At 57.0% G+C, this 17980-nt stretch overlaps 1 protein-coding gene across 1 annotated transcript in view; it reads right to left on the bottom strand.

The window, feature by feature from the left end:
* Window positions 1-17980, bottom strand: part of CPXM2 (carboxypeptidase X, M14 family member 2) — a 68592-nt gene that overhangs the window by 22362 nt on the left and 28250 nt on the right. Inside the window, exons 4-5 of the mRNA XM_055119011.1 lie at window positions 1789-1873; window positions 1076-1226 (exon numbers count right to left, since the gene is read on the bottom strand). Coding sequence (XP_054974986.1) covers window positions 1076-1226; window positions 1789-1873 — 236 coding nt within the window. The remainder of the gene's footprint in view (window positions 1-1075; window positions 1227-1788; window positions 1874-17980) is intronic.

Raw genomic sequence — 17980 nt, 5'->3', positions numbered from 1 at the left:
CCTTGGAAATCCATTCCAGATGGTTCTGAGGGAGTGGCCGGCACACCCAGGTATGGGCCTGTGCAATAAAAACTGTCTTGCTTCTCTCTCCCTCTCTCCCTCCCTCCCTCCCTCCCTCCCCTCCCTCCCTCCCTCCCTCTCTCTCTCTCTCCACCCCTCCTCCATTCCCCTCCCCCCTCTCTTCTCTCTTTCCCCTCTCTCTCCCCTTTCTCCTCTCTGTCTCTCTCCCTCCTCTCCCTTCTCTCTCTCTCCCTCTCTCCCTTCCTCCCTTCCCCTCCCCTTCTCTCTCCCTTCTCTCTCCCCTCTCTCCCCCCTCCTCTCTTTCTCCCTCTCCCTCTCCCCCTTCCCTTCCCCTCTCCCCCTCTCTGTTCTCTCTCTCCCCTCTCTCTCCCCCCCTCCTCTCTCTCTTTCTCCCTCTCCCTCTCCCTCTCCCCCTCTCCCCCCTCTCTCTTCTCTCCCCCCTCTCTCTTCTCTCTCTCCCCCTCTCTCCTCTCTGTTTCTCTCCCTCCTCTCTCTCTCCCTCCTCTCTCTCTCGCTCTTGCTCTCTTACTCTCTCTCCCCCTCTCTCCTTTCTGTCTCTCTCCCTCCTCTCTCTCTCTTGCTCGCTCTCGCTCTCTTGCTCTCTCTCTCCAAAACGAACCCCCAAATCCATCTGTCCCATTGTCCTGCTCACTGCTGAGTGTCGGCTCTGGATGTTGCTGGGTTTTCAGCCCTGAAACATCTCGAGACCCCAGAAGTCAAGGCCGCGCTGGCGAGTCCCTGGGAGGCGGGAGGCCCCCGGGGCTCCCAGCGGGACCACACAGATTCCAGCCGAGCCCGTCTGGGCTGACGGACGTTCCCCGGAATTCTACGTGGACCCGGTTTCCGCTTTCTAAGGAGCCAAGGTCTACTCCTCGCGGCCCCCACCCGGGTGTCCCCACTGTCCCCCACCCTGGGCGTCCCCTGCACCCCACTCTGGGTGTTCCCCACTGTCCCCCACTCTGGGTATCCCCCCGCCCCTCTCTGAGCGTCCCCCTCCGTGTCCCCCGAAGCCCCGACCCCGTCCCTGACCGGCCGGCGGCTCCTGTGGCCTCACCCGGCAGGGGGCAGCCCAGCACCTCCAGCCGCAGGCAGATGCCGCCGCCCTCGAACCAGGACTGCGGGTTGACGCGGATGTAGCGGGCCACCATGGGCACGGGCAGCTCGTTGAGGACGGGGGTCTCCTTCTCGCTGTTCCCCTCGAACACCTGTGGGGGAGAGAGACACTGCTGGGCGGGAAAGACGCCCCAAGGCGGGGAGTGGGCAGCCATGGGGGGGTCCCCCTCGCTCCAGCCCCCCAAGCCCCGCACAGCCCTGGGCCGAGCACTGCGGAAAGGAGCCGGTTCAGGGCTGCTTGAGAGGGGACCCGAGCGACACTCCTCCCGGCCCACACGTGTGCAGGGCGCCGAGGGGACCTGCCCTCGGAGAGACACGGGGGGAGTGGGGAGAGGCTGCCACGGGTGGGGGGAGGGAGGGGGCAGAGTCAGAACACCGCTGTCACGTGGGGGCCCTGGGGTCCCTGCCCTGGGAAGTCCACACTGGCCTATGGGACGGTCACGAGGGTCATTCGGGCCAGGACTGGAGATGGGACGAGACCCCATACCGCAGGGGAGGTGGGAGGGGACAGAAAGCGCCCCAGACAGGGCCCATGAGCACAGCCCACCTGCAGAGCCCACCGGGCACCCCCCCATGCGGACCCCACCAGGAACACACCCCACGAGACCCCACTGGCATGCCCCCACGCGGAGGCTGCCCTGCCCGGGCGCTCACCATGTCCTCAGAGCCATTCCTGACCGTGACCCACGTGTGGCTGTCGTTGCTGACCAGGACCTTGTAGGAAGTCACCCAGTCACTCCTGAGGGGAGAGGGGGGAGTGGGCCCCGCGCTGCAGGAGGGAGGTTCGGGGGGGCGAGCAGGGGGGAGTGGGCCCCGCGCTGCAGGAGGGAGGTGCGGGGGGGGCGAGCAGGGGGGAGTGGGCCCCGCGCTGCAGGAGGGAGGTGCGGGGGGCGAACAGGGTGGAGAGGGGGGAGTGGGGCCCCGCGCTGCAGGAGGGAGGTGCAGGGGGTGAGCAGGTGGCGGCCGCTGGCCTGTCCTCCCGCCCCCAGGCATGGTCAGAGCTCACCAGACGGGGGCGCTGTGAGCTGGCGCTGGCCTTGGGGCTGCTCCGTGGCAGAGCCGGGCCCGGCCCAGCCAGAACCCCAAGTCGGAACCGGAGGAGAGACTCTCCTCACCCCCAGGAAGAGCACAGTGGGGGGCTCAGAGCCAGAGCCAGTCTCCTCTTGGCTGCCGGCCCTGGCCCCGCCGCACCGCAGTGACCCCTGGGTCCCCGCCAGAGCCACCAGCTCCGTCCTCACGCCCTCCCGAGACAGCCAAGAGCAGAACCCGCAGCCCCGGGAAGCCCAGCTCTTCCTGCCGCTTGTTTCTCTAACTGTGTTGTGTTATGAAACAGCTCAAGGGCAGGAGAGCGTCCCCAGGCGCCGCCCGTCGGGGTTTTCAGGACGTTAGAATGAAGCTGTGGTTTCTGCGTCCCTCCGGAGCACTGCAGCAGCCCAGGGGCTCGGAATCCTTGCCTTGGCGAGGGCCTGGGGCCCGGGCTCAGGCCCCAGGAAGGGCGGGCTTGCTGCCGGAGCAAAGGCTCTGAAGGAGCCTGCACAGGAAGAGCCGCTGGCTCTACGAACCTGGGCTCACTGAGGCACTTGTCAGGAAAAACAGCACAGCGGCTGGGCATTTGAGCAATCGTGTTCGATTCCTCTGCCCCTCTCGGAGAGCCCGGCCAGCTACCGAGAGTATCGCGCCCGCGCGGCAGAGCCGGGCAAGCTCCCCGTGCGTATTGGATATGCCAAACACAGTCACAATAAGTCTCTCAATGAATGGAGACGTTACTGGTGCCCGCTCGAACAAATCGATGAGCAACGGGATGACAGTGACAGTGACGGAGGAGTCGGACAGCCCTGGTGGCGAAGCCTCCCCTGGGACCTCCTCCCCCTCCCTCCTCCCACCTGCTCTGCCCGAAGCCCCCCGAGGACCCAGGCCGGGAGCAAATGGTCTCGTAGCTTCTCCCAGGCCTGACGCTGTGAGAGACGGGGCTCGGCGTGGGGCTCTGTCCTCCTCCTGGGCGGAAACGCCGACTTCAGACAGGGCAGGACTGGAGCTCCAGGGCCCAGAAGCCCGGGGATGCTCCCCTCGGGGGCCCACCTGTGGGAGGCCCAGCACGCGCTTGTGCTCGAGGTTTGCTCCCAATCAAGGGAGTGACTCTGTATTCCCAGAGAAAGGGGCGTTTCTTGCTTTCTCACTTCTGGGGGGGTGATGGTGGTGCTTGAAGCCACCAAGGCCGCCCCGGCGCTGCTTGGGACACACCTGGGCCACATCTAGGGATGGGGATGGAGGGGAGCAAGGGGGTACGAGGACCAGGGATTAAGCAGGAGTCTCTGCGTGCAAGGCCTGCGCGCCTGGCCCTGTGCTCTCTCCCGGGTCAACCAAAGTTTCTCTCAAACACAAACAACTCACCCCAAACATCTCTCCAGTGCCTCTTCTGGGCCTGTCCCAGCCATCCTGTGACTTCTCTGGCTGAGTTTCATGTATGTGGTGAATCATACTGAGCGGTTACATTGTGGCTAAAATCACATTGATCTTCCTGGAATCATTTCTACTTGGTGGTGGGGGGGGGAACGGGGTGAGCCTTGATGCATATTGCTGAGTTCAGTTGGGTAAGATATGGTTTGGGTTTGTGGAGCCTGTGCGGACTGATGAAACCGTTTTCTGCAATTTTCTTTTTGAAATGCCACCTTAAGAAGGACCTTCAATGTTTGGAGGAGGTCACATTTTATGAAGAGTTTTCTTTGTGGGCAACTTTTGATAACAGGTTTTTAGTAAATATCACGCAATTTGGATTTTTTTTTGTATTGCTTCTTCTGTCAGCCTTAATAACTTCTATTTCTTAAGCATTTCAGCTGCTTTCTGTCAATTTTGCCATTTTGTTATTTAGTTCCTGGCTGTGCTCAGGGCTTACTCTTAGTTCTGTGCTCAGGAATCAATCCTGGCGTTTCTCAGGGTCCCAGGATCCAATTGGGGTCAGAACCTGCTGGGCGATCTCCCCGGCCCCTCATTTTATCATCATTTTTAATGTCTGCAGGGCGTCAGTGGGGTTTTCTTTTCCAGACTCGTAACTGGTCGTTGATTGGCCCCTTCCTCTGGACTACTCAGGAGTCCACCACTTATATTGCTCTTCAAAGAGTCAACTTTTGGCTTCAGCTACTCACTATCATTTGCTTCCTAAAGATTAAGCCACTTTTAAAGATCAAAATGATTGACGGCGATGAGCAATTTCCCAGTGCTCAAACTCCATTATTTCCTTCTAGCTGGGCTCTCCAGGTTTGATTTGCTGCCCCTTTTGTCGAGTGACCTTCAGTCTTGCTTTTCTTTTTAACAGACACACGGGAGATGAGAAAGTCCCCATCTGAGCCCTGTTTCAGCTGCATGTCGGATTAGTATGCCGTATCTTCCTTATCGTTTATCTCAACAACTCAATTCCTATTGTGTTTTCTTCGGCATTAGGACATTTTTTTAGGAGAGCAACATTAAATTTCCAGAGCGTGCGAGGTTTCTAGCTGTCTTGTTCAGGGCTGTTTTCTAACCTCCCACGTGAACAGAGAAGCAGACTTTGGCAGTATGAGACTGAGTCTATGACTCAACAGCCAATCACTGTTGGCTGATGCTTCCTGAGACCTGGGAAACCATGGCTCAGTCAGCACCGGCGCGACCATCCCCACGTACAGTCCTGAACGCCCGGGCTGGAGAGACAGTGCAGAGGGTGGCGTGCTCGCCGTGCGTGCAGCCAAGTGGGTTTAACCCCCAGCACTCCAGGAATCCCAGAGCCCGACCAAGAGTGAGCCCTGATCTTGGAGCCAGGAAGAAGCCCTGAGCACAGCCGATTATGGCCCAAAACCATTTTCAAAACTGCTTTTGAAATGGGGTCAATGAATGAAAAAATGGAACCAGAAACATAGCACTGGGGGTACGACCTTTGCATGTGCCCAACGGGGTTTGATCTCTGGCATCCCAAAGAGTTGTCCAAGCCTGCCAGATTTCCCTGAGCACAGAGACAGGAGTTAGCCATGAGCAGCACAGGGCGTGGGCCCCCCCCAAAAAAAAAAACCCAAAACAACAATATCAACCCAAGAGAAAGAGTGTAGCAGGTAAGGTGCCTGCCTGCCTTGCATGTGGCGGACCTGGGTGCAACACCCGGCATCCCATATGGGCCTCTGAGCACTGCTAGGAGTCATTCCTGAGAGCAGAGTCAGGAGGAACCCCTGAGCATCACGGGGAGTGGCCCCCAAACAAACAGGAAACCCCAATTGGGCAGCTGCAATCTTGTATCCTGAGTGATTTTTTTTTTGGTCTATTATTCTATCAGTTATGCAAAGAGCTAAGTAGAAAATTACCAGTAAATTGTGGATCTCTGCTTTCCAGAACCGTCAGTCTTTGCCATATGATAGAAGCTGATTCACGGGTTGCGGACAGGCTGAAGCCCCTGAGGACTGACTCTGTTAGGATGATGAAGCGTCCTGCTCTGTGTCCATCCGAGCCTGGGGGTCAGCTTCGATAGTAGCAGCGCTAACCCTGATTGTTTGGTTTGGCACTTGTGCAGCTCTTGCCTCCTTCACTCTAAACTTTACATCTGTTTAAGTCTATCTCTTGTAAATAAGATAGTTCCATTTTCTGAGTCTTAATCTCAAGTGCTGAGTCTTGCTCCGTTAGAGAAGATGGTTAAACGCAAGGTCATTCCTGTTCTGTCTGGACGTGTATCTACCGTCTTAACATTTTCTACTCTCCCATGGAGGCACGCTCTCTGAGGGAAGGAGAACTTTCCCGTGGAGACATGGTCTCTGGGGGAAGGAGGGCTCTCCGTGGAGGCACGCTCTCTGAGGGAAGGAGGATTCTCCCGTGAAGACCCGCTCTCTGAGGGAAGGAGGGCTCCCCTGTGGAGGCCCGCTCTCTGAGGGAAGGCGGGCTCCCCTGTGGAGGCCCTCTCCCTGAGGGAAGGTGGCCTCCCCTGTGGAGACCCGCTCTCTGAGGGAAAGTGGCCTCCCCTGTGGAGGCCCACTCGCTGAGGGAAGGTGGGCTCCCCTGTGGAGGCCCGCTCTCTGAGGGAAGGTGGGCTCCCCTGTGGAGGCCCGCTCTCTGAGGGAAGGTGGGCTCCCCTGTGGAGGCCCGCTCTCTGAGGGAAGGTGGCCTCCCCTGTGGAGGCCCGCTCTCTGAGGGAAGGTGGGCTCCCCTGTGGAGGCCCGCTCTCTGAGGGAAGGTGGGCTCCCCTGTGGAGGCCCGCTCTCTGAGGGAAGGTGGGCTCCCCTGTGGAGGCCTGCTCTCTGAGGGAAGGTGGCCTCCCCTGTGGAGGCCCGCTCTCTGAGTGTCCAGAGGGAGGCCCGCACCGTTTAGCCTCTGTGAGTGGGGGGTCTCTGGGAGGAGGCTCCCCTCCCCTGTATGTCTCCTGCCCCACTAGCCACAGTGGGAAGGACACAAGAGAAGCTCACTAGTGTTTAAGAACTTGAAGATTCGGGGGCAGGGGGGGTATGGCATAAAACCGACCCCCAGGAACCCTGTCGGCCACCTCCGCTCTCAGCCATCGGCTTCATAGCTCAGGCGTTGAGGTCAAGGTGAGCCGTGCGCCCTCCTCCAAACGGCAGCTCCTCTGTTCTTCAAGAGCTTCCACCGGGCGGGCCATCGGGGCCAGCCCCGACTCCGCACACGCGGGGGACATGACGGCTCCAGCAGCTGGGACACTGCTGAGAAGACCGCAGCCCCGGTGACCTCTGCCACAGGATAGCGGTGGGCACCACACCCACATTTCTCAGGAGGAAGAACGCCAGCCTGGGCCCGGGGGGCTGGCAGCTGGCCACACTCGTAAGAAGTTAAGAAGAAATGGCTGGACTCTGGCCTGAAATTAAGAGGGCGGATAGTCGGGGTGAGAGAAGAGATCTCTGCCGGACAGAAGGGGTTAAGGTGTGTCCGAAAGGGGCAGCCACGCGCAGCACTGACACTCGTGTCCACGCTGCCTTCCAACCCCGGGACCCGCGTCCACCTCGACCGAGCCTCTGAGTGGACACAGGACGCTTCTGTCTGATCCCTCGCCTCCAGCTTCTCACGGGATCGAGGGTGATGGGGGGCGACGGGCAACGGCAGCCGTCTGGGCTGGAGCAAGGCCGGAGGCTCTGGGCACGCAGCACAGGGCAGCCTGGGGCCTGAGGGACGGGCCCTTCGTGGGGGGCGCAGAGGGGCCGACTGTCTGAGTCTCTGGAGCCCAGCACCTCCCCTCCGTCTCCAGCCAGCTTCAGAGACGGGCTCCAAAACGTCCACGCGGACTGGGCCCCACGCCTCGGGGAAGGCTGGGACTCACCGCCCTGCACTGCCGTCCCCCACTTCCCACGGGGCACAAAACACCCCGACTTTTGGTCCTTCCTCTGGGAATGGAGGTGCAACTCCGAGTCACGCAGCCCAGACCCAAGTTTCTGTCAAAGGCCTTCTGAGGGGCTGGAGCCATAGCACAGCGGGGAGGGTGTTTGCCTTGCACGCGGCCAACCCGGGTTCGATTCCCAGCATCCCATATGGTCCCCTGAGCACCGCCAGGGGTAATTCCTGAGTGCAGAGCCAGGAGTGACCCCCATGCATCGCTGGGTGTGACCCAAACAGAAAAAAAAAAAGGTCTTCTGAGTATAGGAGAGGTGAGGAGGTGAGCCTTCTCTGGGTTCTAGTCAGCTCCCTCACTCCAAAGGAAGACAAAAGACAGAAAATAAAATACAGCAACACGACCCTTTCATGCCATAACCGCCTCCCGCTGACCAGAACAGGGGGGAGCGGCCATGGAAAATGCTGGAAGGCATTCACATATTCCACTACCTGATGTTAATCAGGTTCCAAGAAAAACCAGAGACGTCCCCCACCAGCCAAATGCCAGGCTGACGCCCCCGAGCCCTCCGGCGGGCACAGCTCTGGTTCCACGACTCCCAAACAAGGGAGCACTGAAAATACTCGGGCGAGTGAAGGCAATCTTCAAGGGGCGAGAGAGAGCTGGGAGATGGGCAGAAAAACGAGCCACTCGCAAACACCAAAGGTAAAGGCGTCTGGGAGGAAAATGCAGCTAACAGCAGCAGGATCAAAACCCTCTTTCCTCCCAAGACACATCAAACTGCAGCCACTGACCCTGGGGCTCTCCCTGGAGCTCAGAGGAGGCGGAAAGTGCCCACTTAGCACCTGAAAGAAGCAAACGGAAATTCCCCTTAAAGAAAAAAAAAGAATCTTCAAGGTGAAAGAGAGAGTCACAGAGAGAGAGAGAGAGACAAACAGACAGACAGATAAACAGAGAGACATATAAACAGAAAAAGAGACAGAGACACAGAGAGACAGAGACAGAGAGAAACAGAGAGACACCAGTAGGCTGAACCCAAGCCCTGCAAGCGGGACCCTCAGGTTCAATCCTGGTACCCTATGCCTCCTGAGCACTGCTGGGAACAATTCACGAGCACAGAGCTGGGAGCCAGAAGTAGCCCCGAGTGTTGCCAGGGGTGGCCCCAAAAGCAAAATGAAAAACAAAAATCTTCGGCTTCTTAGGGTTCTTAGGTTCTTAGGACCTATTTTTAGGTTCTTAGGGTTTTACAAATACCAACTCATCAAAGCTCGTAATTTACCAAAATCAGGAAACACACACAAAAATTCCCTAGGATAACTATGTCCCAAATGCAGGAAAAAAAAAAACAAACATGGGCGCACAGACACCCAACAAATTGAGATCCTAAAGAACTTTAAAATTTGAGGATGTTTTGAATTTCTTATCATCAATACATTCATACTTTCTCCGTCAGACATTCCTCTAACACTGCACAAGCAGAAGCTCCTTTATCCTCAGAGCCGCCCAACTCAGGAGCTAAAATTACTCCAAATCCCAGGTACAGAAGAGGCTCGGGGCTGACACATTGTAAGTGGTGGTGTCAGAAGCAAAACGCAGGAACTTGGTTCCATATATCTTTTCTTTTTTTTTTTTTTTTTTTGCTTTAAGCTAGTTTTACCTATGACATACTTAAGAAATATGAGGTGAGACCGTCTAAGGGAAAGAGACCATAAAAATGATCGGGCAGAACCAAATGTACCTCTCAGAAATGGAAAGGTTGGTGAAGTAGACTGTGAACGGAGTCCAAGAGTTGCGTGAACATTCCTGGAGAGAGGAAGAGGGAAGCAGGATCGAGAGCTGGAAACCCCAGAGAGCAGCAGGGACCAAGAACCAGACGCCATGAAAGAGACGGAAACGTCCTCTCTCGCTCGAGGGGCTGACAGAGAGTCTCAGAAACAGCTGGGCAGGGGAAGGACAGCAGGAACCAAGCAAGGCCACCCCCGGGCAGGGCAGCTCTGCCAGCGTCAGGGGGAGGCTTCGGAAAGGGCAGGAAAGCACTTCCTGTTGGGGGAGGGGGTCGAGGAGGAGCCCAGGATTATCGGGAAATTGTGGAATGAAGGCAGGAGAAATTCCTAGAAAACTATGAACAAAAAAGCAACCATACCCCCAACACAGGAAAAAAAAATAAGTTGCAGAGCAAAGAAAAGACAATGATGGTATAGCTAGTGGCCAGCTCTCAAAAACAGTTGGGTGTCAAGAATAGTAGAGATAAGGGCCAGGAGGATTACTCCACAGCTTGGAAGCTGGCCTCGAATGCTGGGGGGAAAGGCAGCTCAGATAGAGAAGGGAACACCAAGCAAAGGGTGCTAGGAGGGCCCGCTGGGGATGGGAGATGCGGGCTGAAAGTAGATGATAGACAGAGCATGATGGACACTTAATACCTCTACTGTAAACCACAACACCCCAAAGGAGAGAGAGCAAAAGGGAATGCCCTGCCACAGAGGCGGGGTGGGGTGGAGGGGACAGGGTGGGGGTGGTGGGAGGGATGCTGGGACCATTGGTGGTGGGAAATGGGCACTGGTGGAGGGATGGGTACTTGACCACTGTATGACTGAAACGCAAGCACAAGTTTGTGAGTCTGTAACAGCCTCATGGTAATACACTAATAAATTTTTTTTTTAAAAAAAAGAAAAGAAAGAAAAAAAGTTGAGTCTGGCTGTTTCATCCAGGGCATCCCAGAGAGGGGTGGGTGAGACCCCTCCCCACCCTAAGGGACCCAGCCCCAGCAGCCGAAAACCCAAGAACTCAACTACCGCTATCCACACCCTCAGGTCGAGCCTCTCCCATGAATGAATCCACAGAAAACCCAGGGATGTGGGACTTTGTGCCTGAGAACTCTGGGTTCAATGGAACCAGGAACGGGGGTCCTCAGCCCGTACCCCCTGCTTCCGGAAACTCAGCAGTCACGCCCATAAGCCGCCTCGGCTGGCGCCAGATAATCTCATCATCGGCCACGATCCAGAGTCGAGTGTCCTCTCCATGAAGGGAGCATAACACGACACACGCCATAAAAATGCCACCAGACCCCACACCAGGCTGTTTCACTTGGGGCACCCTGGAGGGGGATGGGGAGACCCCTCCCCACCCCAAGGGACCCAGTCCCAGCAGCCGAAAACCTCCAGAACTGAACCACCACCACGCTCAGAGCCACTCTCCACACACTCAGGCCAAGCCTCACCCACGAGGGAATCCTCCCCTGGACAACTCATACCTCACACCACTCATGTTCCACGCACACCGCAGCACACGTGACGGGGTTTAAAGTAAGAGGCAACCAATCTTAGAGGGAAATATTTCTTTTACAGATATACACGGACTGGAGTGATAGCACAGCGGCCAGGGAGTTTGCCTTGCATGCAGCCGACCCAGGTTCGATTCCTCCATCCCTCTCGGAGAGCCCGTCAAGCTACCGAGAGCATCCCACCCGCGTGGCAGAGCCTGGCAAGCTACCTGTGACATATTCGATATGCCAAAACATATATATATATATACATCTATTTATACATATATATATATATATGCACACAAGGCTCAACCTTGAACGTGTTAGTGATCTCTTATAGAAGGGCTTAATGGCCCCTCGGTGAAATACAACATTCCTTCCTCTAAGGAAACTTTTTTGTAGCATTTTCAGCAGTTTTTCCATAACAGACAATACAAAATAAAGTATTCTGGTTCTGCTTTGGGCAGGGGTTGTTGTTCAGGATGGAAACATCTGAAAAATGGTGGTGGGAAGTTGTCACGGTGGTGGGATTCGTGTTTGAATATTAAATGTAATCAAATATTGTGAAAAAATAAAATAAAGTAAAAAGAACCAAAAAAAATTAGCTGGGTGATGAGAATGGCACAAAATTTCATAAAGATTCATGGGGCCGGAGAGAGAGGGCAGTGGGTAGGGTGCTTCGCTTGCACAGGGTCCATCCCTGGCACCTCACACGGTCTCTGGCCTGCCAGGAGCGGTCCCCGAGTGCAGAGCCAGGAGTAACCCCTGAATACTGCCCTTTGTGGCCCCCAAACAAAGAATAAACAGTCGTGATTTAGGAACACAACTCTCGGGAGAGCAGGGGACAGACAGAGAACAAACATGCGTGCGTGTGCGTGTGCGTGAGTGTGTGTGGAAGCATATGAGTGTGCGCGCCTGTGAGTTTCCAGTCCGTCGACAGGGACATTCACATCAGGGCATGAAAAAGAAAATGAAAGAGAAGCAGCCGTGTGAGAGTTTGTTCCCAGCCGCACCTGTGGCTTCTTCGGCTGCCCGGGGTGGGCTGACGGGCCCACACGCCTCTCTCTTCCGGCTGCTTTTCGCCTTTGGAACTTTCTCGGTTCCACCCTCGAGTTCAGGGTCATTTTCTTCCGATGCAAACCAAGGCCAAGTTCCACTTCACTTACAAAGTTCCACTCCGGATTAGCGGCAGCTTTTATATATTTTTTTTCTTCCTTGGCTGTTTGGGTTCAGTGTTTACTACATGGCATTCGAGAGACGAGGGCGTGGGTCGGAGCAGAAAGGGAAAGCGCCTGGCTTTCACTCCCCGCTGCCAGCTTCAAAGGGTGCCAGGGAGATGATCGCAGGCCGCCCCGGTGCCACTTTCCACATGAACTTTAAAGGGAAATGGGCGATCAGAAGGTGGTTTGAAAGGAAAAAAACGGAAATTGACTTCTAGGAGGCAAAGACTTTTCATGCTGAAAATGCTCAGAAAATCGTCCTATGCCTTGAGCCTGGTCTGCAGGCAGAAAGGTGGCAAAGTCTCTTCACTCCAAGACACAGGTGTCGGGGGGGCAATAAACAAGCAAACAATAGCCAGGGAGCTTCAAGGGCTAGAAATGGTACCCAAAGAAAGAGCTTGCCTTACAAGCAGAAGACCAGGATTCGATCCCCAGCACCACCTTTGGCCCCCAAACCCCGTCAGGAGTGATGCCTGAGCACAGAGCCAGGAGTCAGCCCCGAGAACTGCTGGGTATGGCCCAAAGACAAAAACAAAAGAAATGTATCACTTAAAAACCCCAAGTTTACCTCGGAGGGGAGAGGGTGAGTCCCTCCACCTGCCCCAACAGAACCCCAGAAACCGCAAACCCCAGAACTTGATCACTGCCACATTCACGGCAACCTTCACAGGCTCAGGATGAACCCCTCACGCATGAGAATGAATCTGCTGAAAAACTCGGGTATGTGGGTTTTGTGACTGAAGCCTCCAGGCTCACATGGAGTTGGGAATGGGTGGCCTCCCCCCATCTCCTGGTGCTGCTGGGAGTCTGGCAGTCTCTCGCATGAGCTGCCTCTGGGCACCATGTAAGCTCATTAATGGTCATAAATCACCATCCAGTTAACATTTTAACACCAGCTCTAGCACCCTATTTGGAATTTTAGAATTCCTGGAGCAACATCTCATACTTTATGCCAATGATATACCAAGAGCAGCGGGTATATGATGGGGTGTAAAGTAGAAGGCAACCGATCTTGTTTAAAAAAAAATCGTGTTTAATTAAAAAAGATATATTATATATATGTGTATATATATATATGGGCTTGAGCGATAGCACAGTGGGTAGAGCATTTGTCTTGCACGTGGCCGACCCAGGTTCGATTCCTCTGCCCCTCTTGAGAGCCCGGCAAGCTACCGAGAGTATCCTACCTGCACAGCAGAGCCTGGCAAGCTCCCCGTGGCATATTTGCTGTGCCAAAACCAGTAATAACAAGTCTCACAATGGAGACGTTACTGGTGCCCACTCGAGCAAATTGATAAACAACAGGCTGACAGTTATATATATATATTAGCACAGAATGGCTCAACCTGTACCAACACATTAGTGACCTCTGACCTAGGGGCTTATGGCTCCAAGGTGAGATACAACACTTTTCACACACTTTCCTCCAAGAAAACATTTTTGGATCATTTTCAGTAGATTATTCATAACAAGCAATACAAACTAAATTATTTAGCATATGCCTTTGGGGCAGGCTTGGGAGGTGGTGGGAAAATTCGAAATAATGGTGGTGGGAAGGTGTAATGGTTGTGGGATTGGTATTGAAACGTTGAATGCAATAAATGATTGTGAACTTTATAAATACAGAATTTTTAAAAAAATCCCTGAGTTTAGGGCTATCTCGGAGGGGGGCCGGCTAGTTCCTTTCAACAAAGCCCCAGTGTCTGCACACGTCAAAGCTGTCTCCCTGCCTCAAGCCAAAAGGCTCAGTTACATATTCTGGATTTTCTGGAGCGACACCTCCAAACTCGACACTGCTGACGTCCCAGCAGGAGCCACCGGCTTGGCTGGGATGCAGTGCCGAGGCAGCCACTCTCCACTAACAGAAACATGCCCACGGGGGGGCTTAACTAGCAACAACAGCTTAGTAAACTCTCAGACAAGAACTTCGTGTCCCCATGGTGAGATACAACAATTTTCACAAATTTCTTCCACGGAAATGTGTTTTGATCATCCCACTAGCTGTTTCGTGGTAACAGGCCATATAAAATACATTCTTATGGGCCTGCTTTTAAAAAATGTTGTTTCTTGGGGCTGGAGCGATAGCACAGCGGGTAGGGCGTTTGCCTTGCACGCGGCCAACCCGGGTTCGATCCCTGGCATCCCATATGGTCCCCCAAGCACCACCAGGAGTAATTCCTGAGTGCAAAGCCAGGAATAACCCCTGAGCATCGCTGGGTGTGACCCAAAAAGCAAAAAAAATAAATAAATAAAAATAAATAAAAATAAAAATAAAAAATGTTGTTTCTTTACGAAGTTATGAAGTATTACACCAGAAGGATGCAAGGGGCATGTGTGGCAAATACTCAAATGAGTGATAAAGAAGCTGACAATCAGCAGACAGTAAAAACAACAGCTACTGGTCAGGCAAGAAGAAAAAAATTAAAAAAAAAAAAAAAAACACCCAAACCCTGAGTTTAAATCACAACGCTCTTACTACAGACGCAGCTCCCACGGGCCTGTTCTCTGTGGGAGACCGTCTTGCCCCGAGAGGTGACCTCTGCAGCCTGACTGGCCCTGGCAGGGCCCCCTCAGGGCACTGCCACCTGCCAGCAGTGCTCGGTGCCACGGGCCGGCACCTCCTTTCCTCATCTGAAAGTTTCCTTTGGTCCCAAACCAAAGCGTCCAAACAAGGGCTGGAAAGTTCTGCTAAGGCGGCTGGACAGCCCCCAGGAATTCCCCATCCGAAGCCTCTGTCTGGGCAGGGGATTAGAAAGAGAAAAACACGGGGCCGAGGCCACAGCACAGCGGGCAGGGCCCTTGCCTTACGGGTGGCTGACCCAGGTTGAATCCCGGACACGCCACGCGGCCCCCCAAGCCCGCCAGGAGTGATCCCTGGGTGCCTGGGCAGCACTGGCCCCCAGCACAGAGGAGAGCGGGCATGGGGTATGGCGCTTATTGCACGTGGCTGACCTGACACACCCAGCCCCAGCACCGGGTATGGTCCCCGAGCCACGCCAGGCGTGACCCCCGAGCACAGAGCCAGGAGTAAGTCCTGAGCACCGCCAGGGAGAGCTGAAAAACAAACAAAACGAATGAATCTCGTGGGCCGGAGAGAGAGCCCTGCCCAACACTCGCTCTGCATCTAGTAGGTGGCCGGGTTCGATCCCTGACACCGCAGGGTCCCCCAGGCCATGCTGGGTGCCGAGCACAGACCCTGAGCACAGTGTTGGGAGCACTGTTAGGTGTGCCCGCCCCCCCAGCGAAAGAGACACTGAAGCCCACGCTACAGAGTAGGGCCTCACTCCAGCCTCTGGTGTCCGGCAGGGTGGGGACAGGACGGGGACAGGGAGCGGGTAATGCCAGAGTGAGGCCGGACCCCCATGTCATGTGACCCGGCAGACCCACGGCTGCCCCCCGGAAGCTCCTGAGCGCAGGGGCCATGCCAGGCTGAGGGGCTCCTCCCGAGGCCATTTGAGGGTAAAAAGAGTCGAATCTCTGCCCTCGAGCCCCGAGGCAATACCCGCCCCAGGGGGCTCTGGCGCCCCCCACCCTTGCGGAATTGAAAAGGTCAAGGCTCCAGAGCAGTGGCAGGGGAGGTGTCTGGCGCCCGCCGTGTGCTGCCTCCGTCTTGGGAAGCCACTGGGCAGCAAAGCGACCAGCAGGGAGTCCTGGGGACACCCGGGCTGCTCCGTGCCCTGGGGTCAGCACTGCCCCTTGCGCCGGCCTTCGCTCCATCTTCTCTCCCTCCACGCCCCGAGACCCTCACGACAACGCCCGTCCGGGTGGGCGAACACTGCTCGCTGTGGCTCGTGGTCACGGCCAGCCCCTCCCGGGGACGCTGGAGCCCTGTCCTCCACGACCCCGACACGCGCGCCAGGAAGCCCTCGGGCCTGGACTCGGTTTGGGTCGCTGCCCGGCCAGAAGGAGCCCTCTGACTGCTGCCAAGTGCTCGGGACCCCCACGCCCAGTCCCAGGGTCATGAGCTGCCGTTTAGGAAGCTCGGACTGGAAGCACGGGGGCATCCCCCACTGGGCACCTGCGGGCAGTGGCACCACCGCCTTCTCGGCTGGGCCGGGCAGAGCCACACGGTGCCCCCTCTGCCCGGCCAACTTCCTGCTGGCGCTGGAGGACGCCGGCCGCTCCTGCGTCCGGCTCACCCCCGCCTGAAGCAACCCCACCGGTTCGATCCCCTGGCTGGGCTGAGTTCCCACTCAGCACGGCTCAGGGGGCTACACTGGCCTTCAGGAAGCTTCTGGAAACCAAACTGCAGGGGGGACAGTGGCTGCTGGAGGTGGAGGGGCAGCTTCTGCCCACGCAAGCAACCATCAAGGGCGTTAATCCCACCCCCTGCCCCCCGTCTCCCCCCGCCCCTGCCCCCGCCTGCCCCTTCCTCTCCCCCCCCCCCACCCCGCCGCTCCTCTCTCCTCTCCTCTCCCTCCCCGGGACGCGCAGACCCCGAGCTCACGGGCTGTGCCACATTCCCAGCGTGAGTGCTGGACGCGCCATGAAAGCCTGGCTGGTGATTTATTCCATTTTCCTCTCTGGATTGGCGGCGCGGCCGTGGGAGAAGGTGGGGCCGCGGAGCGGGGCCGTAAGCTGAAACAGCGTCCGTTTTCCATGACCTCTGTGAAAAATGCCACTCGAGGGGCCAAGTCCAATAAATTTGGGTGTGGGGGCGGGGGGGCAGGCTTGTGGTGGATCCCAGCGCCGAGAGCGGCGGGTCAGAGGCGGACGCTGACGGCCCCCAGGCCGGAAAGGGCCCTTGGCCTGTGAGACAGGAGAAAGGGGGCGGGGAGGGGCTGGAAACGCGGGAGACGGAGTGGGAGCACCGGCCGCTGCCCGCCCTGGCACAGAGCGAGGTGGGCACAGCCGGGCCGCCTGGCTGCTCCTGCTCCTGCCTCTCCTGCCTTCCTCTGGCGCTCCCAGGGCCAGAATCCGCAGGGAGGCATGTCAGGGCCCACAGTCAGGGGACAAGTGCCCGGGTTTCTGGGCCTGGAGCCTGCAGAGAGAGGACTCAGATGCCCAGCATTGGTGACAGTCACTGACTGGGCACTAGGATGACATCAGAGAGACGGAGGCACAGAGAGACAGGACACGTTTCAGAAGGAAGGCTAGAGAGAGTGTGCTGCAGGAACGGAGCTTCCGGGCAGGAAGTGGCATGTGCAAAGGCCCAGGGGCAGGGCAGAGTTGGCTGCCACTGAGGCACAAGCTCCTGAGCAGGGCGCTCTGAGGTCAGGAAGCCTGGAGAGGCTGTGTATTAAGGCGTGGAGCCAAATCAAGTGAGGGGGGTACCCTCCCCCCAGAATCGATGAGATTCTAAACTGCACCCACAACCTTTGGGAGGATTTTGTGGGGAGTCACTAGAGGGGAGAACCCTAAGAAAAACCGTGCATGCTACGTTTCCCCTTCAGAGATCAGTTTACCTTCCGAGAACCCGCTCCTGGATCACCCTGAACACCAGCTGACCCAAGTGAGCTTTATGGTTTCATGTGCAGTGACTCCTGACTGTTGGCTGGGAGAGACGGAGGGTTGGAGCACGAGACGGAGAGCCGGCCTCCGGGGAGGGACCCAGAGCCCCAGAGCCGCCTCCCGGGGCGGGTGAGGAGCTCACTGAAACACGCCCGATCCCCTACAAGGCCACAGTTCAGAGCGGGCTGACCCACCAGGGGCGGGAGAGGGGCTGGAAGCGTCTGTCTCCCCCGCAGGTGCCAAATGGCCCGTCCCACCCATCTCTGGATGTTCTGAAAACACATCCGCTCCTGGGAGGGCGCCGGGCAGTGATTGATGGGCCCGGCCGCACCGTCCTCCCACTGTTCCCGGCTCCAGCCCTCCCCTCCGTGTCCGGGGCCCTCCCCAGGCAGCCGAGGTTGCCCTTGGCCCCGCCCGAGGGCACCTGCAGAGTCAGAGGCACCAGCGGGTGCGGGGGGGTGGGGTGGGTGGGGGGCGTGGAGGACAGACATCCCAGGGCCGGGGTCCCCGGGTGAGGCAGGGCCCGGAACTCCACGTCCATCTGGTTTGCACGATGGCGTGTCCTGCAGTTCATCCTGGGAGCCCGCAGCTTCCCACGGGCACCTTCCTCGCCCGGACCCCCGCCTC

Source organism: Sorex araneus, chromosome 11 (genome assembly GCF_027595985.1).
Source record: "Sorex araneus isolate mSorAra2 chromosome 11, mSorAra2.pri, whole genome shotgun sequence".
In the NCBI taxonomy this organism is placed as follows: domain Eukaryota; kingdom Metazoa; phylum Chordata; class Mammalia; order Eulipotyphla; family Soricidae; genus Sorex; species Sorex araneus.
The sequence above is the reverse complement of the archived record's forward strand: the minus strand, read 5'-3'. Positions and strand labels throughout refer to the sequence as shown.